Genomic DNA, 10423 nt, shown 5'->3' with positions numbered 1-10423 from the left:
CTTATATTTGCTGACATATGGAGAGAAATATAAACTTTGATACATCCTGATCTATCTATCTATCTATCTATCTATCTATCTATCTATCTATCTATCTATCTATCTATCTAAAAATCCTAACCTCAGCTATTTATTTTTTCACCAATTGCTATGGTATCTGGGTACCTTCTGTGATGCTTTTCTGAATTTTTTTTAGCAGATCATCAGAAATATGTGGCCATATTCCACCCCTGCCTTTTCACTTTTCTTAGCGCTTCTTTTATCTCCTTATTCCTGAGGCTGTAGATAATAGGGTTTAGTACTGGTGGTACAACAGCATAGAGCACAGGCACCAACATGTCTTGAGTCGACGGGGACCTAGAGTTTGGCTTCATGTACATGAAGAATCCAGTGCCAATGAACAAGGAGACTACAATCAAGTGGGGCAGGCACGTGGAGAAGGCTTTATACCTGCCCTCTGCAGAGGTGATTCTCACTACAGTTTTGAAAATGTGAACATAGGACACAAAGATAAAGGTGAAGCAGATAAAGCCATAGCAGAGGGCTAATACGATGTTGTGGACTGTGTTGGGCTGCGTGTCAGAGCAAGAGAGCTGCAGGAGGGGTGGGATGTCACAGAAGAACTGGTGAACAAAGTTGGGCCCACAGAAAGGTAAGCTGAATGAGTTACCCACGTGCAGCACTGAATACAGCGCTCCACTGAGCCAGGACCCGGCAGCCATCTGGACACAGGCTCTGCTATTCATTACTGTCCTGTATCTCAGAGGTCTGCAGATGGCCAGGTAGCGGTCATATGCCATGACAGTCAACAAGGCCAACTCTGCTGTCCCAAACGTGATGAAGAAAAACAACTGCAGGAAGCAGCTGTGGAAAGAAATGGAGTGGTGCTGCATGATGGCATTCACCATGGATTTGGGGACAGTGGCAGAGATGTAGCAGAGGTCTAAGAACGACATGTTCTTGAGGAAGAAGTACATGGGGCTGTGGAGGTGATGGTCGAGGGTCACAAGGACAATGATGAGGAAATTCCCCATGAGGGCGGCCACATAAACAAACAGGAACACAAGAAAGTGCAAGATCTGCAGCTCGCGGATGTCAGAAAATCCCAGGAGACGGAATTCATTCACAGACGTTTGGTTGGTCATGTCCTACCTGGGGAGAATGGGAAAGACAAGGAAGAGACATTAGAAAAATGAAGTTAGAATGAAGAGAGCTGAAACAAACATATTTTTCCTAATGCATATCCCCTACAACCTTTTGTATGCAGAGGGAGGTTGTGACACTGCTGTCTGTTATACATAGGGAAGTTAAATAAAAAACATAAAATACTCTTGCTGGAAGGCGGCAATATAACACTACTTCATTTCTGAGAATAACACACAAGAACGTAAAACCAGAGAGAGACAACGCAGGCTGCTTCCTAATGCAGAGAAGCACAACTGACTCCATTTTACCCTAGTCTGGCTCTATGTAAGCTGAATGCCAAAGACCACATGCATCCCTACAGATTCCCCTAGCCTGCTATCATGAACAGCAAACCCTCACAGACTTAGAATGATAGCTTGTCCTGTCAATACACCACACTGACCATTCGTTACTCATCCTCTGAGTACCCAGGAGACATCAGCATTATCCAACCTTTTAATCTGTGTTCTGCCACCTTTTATTGTAACTTTCAGGTCCTATACAGGTTCTTCCTAGACCTGGTCAGAAAGTGTTTCCTCTTTCCACCATGGAAAAATTTAATTTCAAGAACGTACATTTTTAAAAAAAAATTCAGTGGAAACTTGTGACATTTCATTCAACAAAGTCCCAAAACATTTTGATTTTTGTAAGTGAAATGCTTTTTCTGACACTGTCCCCTCCTGAATCAAATATTTTCAGTTCTTGGCTGAAATTGTTCAGTTTTCCCTTTAAAAAACTGAACATTTTTGGGGACAGCTAACAGTTTCCACAAAAAGTTTTGCTAGGTAGAAAATTTTCTGCTAAAAGAAGAAAATTGACAGAATTTCTGATCAAGTGTAATTCTTGTACATTTCTGGGAGATCTCAAAAGAAGAATAACTCATGATGGTCAACTGAGATTCAAGCTCACAGCTCAGGTTTAGAAGCTTAGTGTCCTAACTGCTGAGCTACCGGATCACAAAAAATATTCTCGGTCTGATTTTCGAAAAAGATCAGCACCTGACCACTCCTGTTTAGACACACAAAGAATGAAACCAGATCATCAAAGGAATTTACCACTCTGAGGAGGAGATGCTGGCTACTCTGCTTTGAAAAGACTGGTCACTTCTTTTAGGCACCTATAATGGGAGCTGAGATCCTCTGAAAATCCAGCTTGCCTTCAGGAAGATCGGTAGGGAAGGTCGAAAATTTCCCACCACAACTTTTGTTCCGATGGAAAACTGGATTTTTGAATAAATATTTATTTTATTTTTATTTGTTTATTTATTATATATTTATTGTGCCATGTGACTGCTTTCCAGTGGGGGGGGGAGAGGGATTTATTGACCAATTGATTTTTTTGAACAAACCATTTTGAAGTTTTGTTTTTTTCATTAAAAAATCAAAAATTGCCAATAACCCCTGGGATGAATGGACTCCGTATCTCCCTTCTACTTTTGAAAACTTCAGCATAAGTCCAAATTTCCATTATATTTACGAGTTCTACTGATCACTGAAGCAAAGTGCTGAGGCGAAATCCAGGTCACAATGAGCTATTCACATGAGCAAGAAAACCCTGGAATCTGGTACAGGAAGAAAAAAATCTTAGCAAATCTAATTCATTGCAATGATGGCATTTTTAAACTAGATTTTATTCTCTTTTTCTCTCTCTAAACAACACATCTATCTATCTATCTATCTATCTATCTATCTATCTATCTATCTATCTATCTATCTATCTATCTATCCTACATCTACCCAGATCTCTGTGATTAGTTATCACTTTAATTAAGTAACCCTGCATCCAGGAATATCAAAAAGAACCACTTCAAACCATGTTAATATTCAATGATAGTTGGGCTCCAATACCCCTTTGAAAGTCCCCCAGTGCCCCTAATGAATATGAAACCATACCAGGAAAAAATAAATGACTTGTTGATGCTGCGAAGATCCTGGGGTGTCTGTCCTGCTTTGCAACCCATGAATTATTATAAAGTAGGTAAAAAAATATGAAGTCCCTGAACAGATTCACATGCACCTTCATTTGCTTCTCACAAAGGAGTCACATCAATGAGTGATGCAGAGGTGAGAAGAGTGATAAATTGTCTTTGCTCCTATGCAAGGTCCTATATTAATGCCTCATTACAGTCCTGTGGGATGTAGGTCCCATGAAGCATCTCATAACTTTATCTGGAAAGAATATTTCTGTTCAGTTGTTTTCTTTGTTGTTAACACTCTGCATAAGAGGGTGGATTGTGTGGCCTTTCCTTGGAGGACGGATGGGGGAGAGAGAGAGCAAAGACAGTAATTCCTGTCCTCTACAGAAAATTAGGGAGAGAGATCACAATGTGAATGTCCTTCCTATGAATATCTCAATTCAATCCAAGCTGTTTACATCTGTGCCAAGTGGGTGTGAAACTCTATTGCATTAGAAGCGTAGCGTCTGACACCCACTTTGCACTCAATTTTGCACAAATATAAGCAATTGCCCAAGATGCCAGGCAATAAACAATTAAGCCCAAGATGTGTTGGGCAGGGTGCTATATGTGACACATTGGAAAGCGGGAGTGAGTTGGCTTGATTTTGCTCACCCAATATGGTGTAAATAAGGAGTAACTCCATTAAAGTCAAGTATCAGAGGGGTAGCCGTGTTAGTCTGAATCTGTAAAAAGCAACAGAGGGTCCTGTGGCACCTTTAAGACTAACAGAAGTATTGGAAGCATAAGCTTTCGTGGGTAAGAACCTCACTTCTTCAGATGCAAGAAGTGAGGTTCTTACCCATGAAAGCTTATGCTCCCAATACTTCTGTTAGCCTTAAAGGTGCCACAGGACCCTCTGTTGCTTCCATTAAAGTGAAGTCATTCATGCCCAGGAGGATCAGGTGAATAAACTGTAGGGAAACTTCAATGAATGGGCCTAAGATTGATCACTCAGTAGTGTAGACCAGTGGTTCTCAACCACGGGTCTGGGGCCCACAGGGGACCTAAAACAGGTTTCAGGGGATCCGCCAAGCAGGGCCAGTGTTAGACTCACTGGGGCACAGGGCAGAAAGCTGAATCCCTGCTGTATGGGGCTGAAGCCTGGGGCCTTGAGCCCCACCACCGGAGGCTGAAGCCAAAGGCTTGAACGACTTAGCTTCTTGGGGGCCCCTGTGGTATGGGGACTCAGGCAATTGCCCTCCTTGCGACCCCCTAATGCCAGTGCTGGCTTTTAGGAGCAGAAAACCAGTTGTTGTGGCACAGGTGGGCCGTGGAGTTTTTATACCATGTTGGGGGGGGCCTCAGAAAGAAAAAGGTTAAAACCCCCTGGTCTAGAGCAGTGGTTTTCAGCCAGGGTTCGGGGCTCCCTGGGGGGCTGCAAGCAGGTTCCAGCGGATCTGCCAAGCATGGTCGGTGTTAGACTCACTAAGGCCTAGGGCAGAAAGCCAAAGCCCTGTTGCGCCGGACTGCAGCCCAGGGCCCCAAGTCCTACCACCCGGGGCTGAAGCCGAAGCCTGAGCAACTTAGCTTTGCGGTGCCCCCTGTGGCGTGGAGACCTGGGCAGTTGCCATCCTTGCTACCCCCTAAAGCCAGCCCTGGCTTTTATATGTAGAAAAACAGTTGTGGCACAGGTGGGCCGTGGAGTTTTTATAGCACATTGGGTCAGGACTTCAGAAAGAGAAATGCTGAGAACCCCTAGTGTAGACCCTTAGTATCTCTACTGGAGTTGGCAGGTATCAAAGGGGGTAAGCCCAGTGTGAACGAGATCACAGTCAGACTCTGACTGACCAACATTTCCATGTTAATTTCAGGGAGATTTGCAGAGCCCTCACTACAAGCTCCTCGAGGTAGGGGGAGGATTGTGGGGAGCACTGGTCACTGGCACCGTCATGAGGGGGCTGGTCATTGGCTCCTGGGGGAAGGTGCAGGCCTGACATGGGATCCCAGTACCCCTGATTCTGAAGGCAAGACCCATTGGGGCAGCCTGACTGCTGAGTGCGATGGGGAGGGGGATCCCTTGGCTTGTCTATCCCCCCCGTGTGAAAGGAGCATCCAGCTTCCCATTCCTCACCATCCCCCCGTCTTGTCTGTGCTGCCTTCACCTCCTCTTTCTATCCACCTTCTCCGAGGTCACTGAAAGTGACGGGCACCGTGGCCAATGGAAAGCCCCCAAGCACTGCTTCTAATCCTGCCCGGTGGTGGCCTATTATTGTCCAGTCTCATTCTGGGAGTAATAACATTATGCAATGGGGAGTGCGGAGGTTCCTGGTTGCAAAGGGGAGTGTCCCTGACATGGTGGGTGACCCAGCCAGCCTGAGCAGGCTGCAAGGGTCAGATTCACAGAGGGATGTAGACATTGCAAAGGCGGCTTCTCGCCTAAGCTAGCCAGGGGGTGATGCCAGGGGGAGGGGAATGCACAAAGCTCTGCCCCTCTCGGGGACTTTGGCATCTAAGTCCAAGCTGCAGGGAGGTACCTCCCTCTGTTTAGGATTCTCAACTGTGATCCCTTTCTAGGAGTCAATGGAGGAAGCTGGGGGGTAGAGGGGAGAGATACCTAACCCCCAGAGCGATGCATGAGCCAGGGGACAACAGGTATTCATCCCCTAACTCGGCTGCAGAGCCAGTGCAGTAAGTCTGCCCAGAGTTTGCCTACCGGATCGGGACCCCATAGGCATGTCACACAGAATGATGGAGCAGGAGTACTTCCCTTGGAGCTCTTAGCCACATGATCAGCGCATTAGACTGGGGTGTGGGAGACAGAGGAGGGGATGTGCATCTAGGGTCTCCCACTCCCCAGGTTATACCCTAAGTGCTGGGCTAATGGTTATGAGGGAGCTTCTCCTTTCCCCCCTAACACGGCCTAAGCTCCTAACTCCAGAAGAGGGTTGCAGCTATGAATCCCCAGCAGCAGGACGCACCTCCCTGTAGCCTGTGCTTAGGTGCTTACCTCTGAGAGAGGGACAGGGCTTAGCCCACTGCATCTCCTATCTCCTAGAATTGGAAGGGACCTTGAAATGTCATCAAGTCCAGCCCGCTGCCTTCACTAGCAGTACCAATTACTGATTTTTCCCCAGAGCCCTAAGTGGCCCCCTCAAGGATTGAACTCACAACCCTGGGTTTAGCAGGCCAATGCTCAAATCACTGAGCTGTCCCTTCCCCCCAGGCCAATCTCTCATTGGCCGCCTTAGCTGAGAAGCTGCCAAGCACATTGGCTTTAATGGATCCCATTCTGAGGGGCCATCATTCCCCATTCATTGAGCACCAAATGCAGGCTTTTTGAACCCCGGTGATTTTCTAGGTACCATCCACTTAACTGTGGGGACCACTCAGCATTGCAAGGTTACATTTCTTTGTGACTCCATCCGCAGGTGCCTCATGTGGCAGCTGGCACCTCTGGCATCTCTTGTGAATCTAACGTGTTTGATTCCTCAAGATACTGGCCACTGTAGCCTGACACAACAATGCACTGAAATACGTCTAACTGACTGTAAGCAAATGATGAACAAACCCTTTCCAGTCAGTACCTTTAGCTGTTAGACAGCCGAAGTTGTCAGAAATCTTTGACCAAAACAATATTCTCAACAAAACAAACAGTTTCACTGACATCAACTTTATTTTATTTTATTTTATTTTATTTTATTTTATTTTATTTTATTTTGTGGGAAAATATCATTTTCAATTAAATGCTTTTATTTTACATTGGGAACATTTTAAACAGTGGTTTCCATTTTGAATTATTATTTCAACTTTATTTTTTGTACTACCAGTTACGTGCTAAGGTGCTTTATATGGGCCTCTTTTTCTTATTTCAATGTAATCTTATGTTAAACAGGTAAAAAACGTCAAAGATACCAATCTTTTGAAATGTCAGAAATCAGAACATTACTGAATAAATCTTTCAATCAGGAATATGGACATTGTCATGACATCACTGTTGGGTTTTACTTGGAAGAGAGGATCATTGAGCCAATTCCTCCACCCAGAGTTCCCCACTCAGCTTCCTCAGGGATCCCTGCTTAACCCTTCTGACTACTAGTCCTCCCATCTGCTCAGCCCCACTCCTTTGACCTGGTCCCAGGCCCATGGAACAGTCCACCCACACCTGCTTCCTTCCCCCTACCCCCATCTCCAAGCAAAAGACTATTTCCCCTGTTACTGCCCATCGGCAAGCCCTGGTCATCACTTCCTTTCTCTCTCACTCTCCTCCTTCCTCTGCCTACCCCAGTCCTCCTGCTCTGAACAGTGCCCAGGGTGGCCTCTGCCCAGCACTGCTGAGCACACAGTTGAACTGGGGAACTCACTGCCATAAGTTATCGCTGAGACAAAGAGCTCAGCAGGTGAGACACTGGCATGGATTATGAGAGCCTCCATGGTTATGTTAGATAAGAGAATGAAATAAATGCGCCATGGTGCAGGTCTCCACCCAGCCTCTAGATCACTGGGAAACTCCCTGACATGAAGGTCTGTGCAGAATTGTCCACAGGAGAGGGGGTGCTCCTTGCCTCTCTCTCTACAGCAGCTGGGGCTGGTCCCACCAGGAGTCACTGCTCTGAGCAGGACTGTTCCCAGGAGCCAGAGGAAAGAGGCACATTTAGTCCCATAAATCTCTGCCAACTCTCAGGGCTGGGTTCAGACACTCCAGGGCCATGCCTGGGGCTCTGCCCCTTTGACCCTGGCTCACATGGAATGACAGCAGTGCTCCCCCCAGTCCTCACATGCCCACCAGACAGTATCTGCTTGGTGAGGGGGTGGGGTTGGTGGGGTTCTTGAGAGCAGTGGGGTGGGAGATGAACACCCATGGAAAAGCCTGGGGCAGTTCCACTCTGTCAGAGCCATTGTCTCAGGCTCTCTGCAGACTCAGACAAATGATCCTGCACTGGCTGCAATTAGAGCAGCTCCCCAGGACCAACTCCAGCTGTTCTGGGTGGTGCAGCATTTGGTACTGTGCCCAGTGAGACCCCAGGCACGAGACTCTGGTGATTCCTACATTCCTGTGGGAAACAGGCAAATTCTGTTTTGAAAATAAAAGCAACAAATATTTCACCCAGATCTATGAAAATTATTTAAGGGCTTGAACCAAACTGAATAGTGGAGTGGGCCCTAAATAAATGATTCCTTATGAAGTATTCATCCATTCTCAGTGCTTATCCCTCAGGTTACAAGCTGTGAAACTAGGGCTCGGAAAGTAATTTAGTGGCATAGCCAGGTTTAGATCGCAAAAGCATCAGGTGTTTTTCCCTTGTTTCTCCAGCCCCTGCTGCCTGGCTATACTTATATCACAGTAGGATGGAGTGTTCCAGGCAGGCCAAGGCAGGTCGGCATCCCAGGTTTGCATACCTTAGTCACCTTTGCAAATCCCAGACTTAGTATTTCTGAAAAGAAAGAAAAGCCTGGGAAGTTAACAAGTTAGACACAGGGCCAGCTTTATACGGGAGTTTATGTGCTTAAACATGGTACCTATGTGGAGATGGGATCTATGTGGAAATCACAAAAGCACCTGAGCAGATTAGGGGCTTAACTCCCATTGAATTTAGGAGCTTTTGTAAATCCAACTAGTCTCCTCTTTCCATCTTTAGTTGCCTAAATATCTTTGTAACTCTGCCTCATGGATAAAACAGAAGCTGGTCTGGTATCAGGGAACCCTGGGGCAGATCCTAGGGCCTGTGCTATGTAGGGGTCAGAATAGAGGGGCATAGAGGTCCCTTTTACCTTAATCATCTATGAATTGATGCACTCTTGCCTCTGGGTCGCTGTTTCTGAGCTGTGCAGGGCTCCAGGGAGTAAATCTAGCAAGCCCTTAGGGAATAGAAATCGATAAATTGTCTTCTACAGCACGAGTCTCCTAATGTCAGTGACAATCATACTCAGCTACACACAGCTCATCTATAGAGAGCAACAGTTTCGAGTCTAGTTCTGTCAGGTCAGTCTCAGAGTGTGCTGATGAAAGGATTCTTTGAAATCTGTCCCTCTGACATGTAGATAATACAGTGGTAGGGACACTGAGATAGATAGATAGATAGATAGATAGATAGATAGATAGATAGATAGATAGATAGATAGATAGATAGATAGCACAATCTTGGAACTGGAGGACCAAACACAAAGCAAGTTGGAGTAAAATCTGCAATGAACAACACAGTAAGTTACTGTTTCAATTAAATATATTAGGGAATTAACGTTCTGACAAATTTAAAAAATTACAACTGGAACTCTTTAACGTTTTTATTATCAGTTTAATCAAATATCTAGAGCCAGCCAGAAAAAAAAAATAAAACAAGTAAAAAAGTTTGATTTTGCAGCAGATACCCCCAAATATAATTTTTTTTTTCAGGATCTAGCAATAAAAAACTAAACCTGTGTCATTAAAAACTACTGAAAACTGAAATTTTAAGTTGAAAAAAATAAAAATAAAGGAGTGGGTTCCGTTTTTCAACAAAATATAACCCCCCCCCCTCACCATCTCACCCCCCAGGATACTTTCCCTGAGAATAGCTATTTGGTTGAGAAACCAATTTTCACATGATAAAACATTCAGATGGACAATTTCTGACTCTCTTAAATGGAAACCATGCTTTAAACAGGGGTGGGAAACACTAATATTTTGAAGTAATACTGTAATTGCAAACCTAGTTATCCTACCGCTGCTGTGTTTATTTCTATTTCAAAGGAATAGATGCAGGAAAGTAAGAATTGAGTAACGAGCACAGCTGATAGCCCACAGAATGTGTTTTCTGTGCATTAACACCTCTAAACTCAGAGTCAGATTTATTTACATAGACAGACAGTTACAATATTTTTAAATAGGAAAATGGGGTCTCACCGAACATTTCCAGGGATAGAATCTACTACATACGAGCTGCCACAGATGATGCTGTGAGTGTATAGGTCGTATTTCCCTGTGAAGTGGGAGCGTGCGTGTGTTGACAATTTAATATTTTAGCTTCGTGTCCTAGTTGTGAGCCTGCTGTTTGTCACAAGAACAGAGGACATGAGACCAGAAGATACCTCTTGGGTCTTCAGGTCCAGTCCACAGCTTTCACTGGTAACCCCATTATATCCCCATCATAAATTTATCAAGCTCCATCTTAAAGCTAGTTAGGTTGTTCCCCGCTACTGCTCTTATGGGGGAGGCTGCTCCAGAACTTCACTTCTCTGATGGCTACAAATCTTCTTCTGATATCAAGCCTGAATTTACTCATGACCAGTTTATCTCCATTTTGTGCTGTGCCAACATGGTCCTGTAGCATCTTCTTCTTCCCTGGTGCTTATCCACTTTAAGTG

The 10423-nt window shown here is 45.1% G+C and overlaps 1 protein-coding gene across 1 annotated transcript; it reads right to left on the bottom strand.

Annotated features, from left to right (window-relative positions):
* Positions 1–203: 203 nt before the first annotated feature.
* On the bottom strand, positions 204–1145 carry LOC101950773 (olfactory receptor 14A16-like). Its single transcript, XM_065565175.1, has one exon. It carries the CDS (start codon positions 1143–1145, stop codon positions 204–206), a length of 942 nt encoding a protein of 313 aa, XP_065421247.1.
* Between the last annotated feature and the right edge of the window lie 9278 nt (positions 1146–10423).

The sequence above is a fragment of the Chrysemys picta genome, chromosome 13, assembly GCF_011386835.1.
Source record: "Chrysemys picta bellii isolate R12L10 chromosome 13, ASM1138683v2, whole genome shotgun sequence".
NCBI classification, from domain to species: domain Eukaryota; kingdom Metazoa; phylum Chordata; order Testudines; family Emydidae; genus Chrysemys; species Chrysemys picta.
Note: the sequence above shows the minus strand (reverse complement) of the source record. Positions and strands in the feature narration are given on the sequence as shown.

What these genes read in the sequence shown, in the direction of transcription:
- LOC101950773 (XM_065565175.1), bottom strand. Translation starts at nt 1,145, where the DNA reads ATGACCAACCAAACGTCTGTGAATGAATTCCGTCTCCTGGGATTTTCT.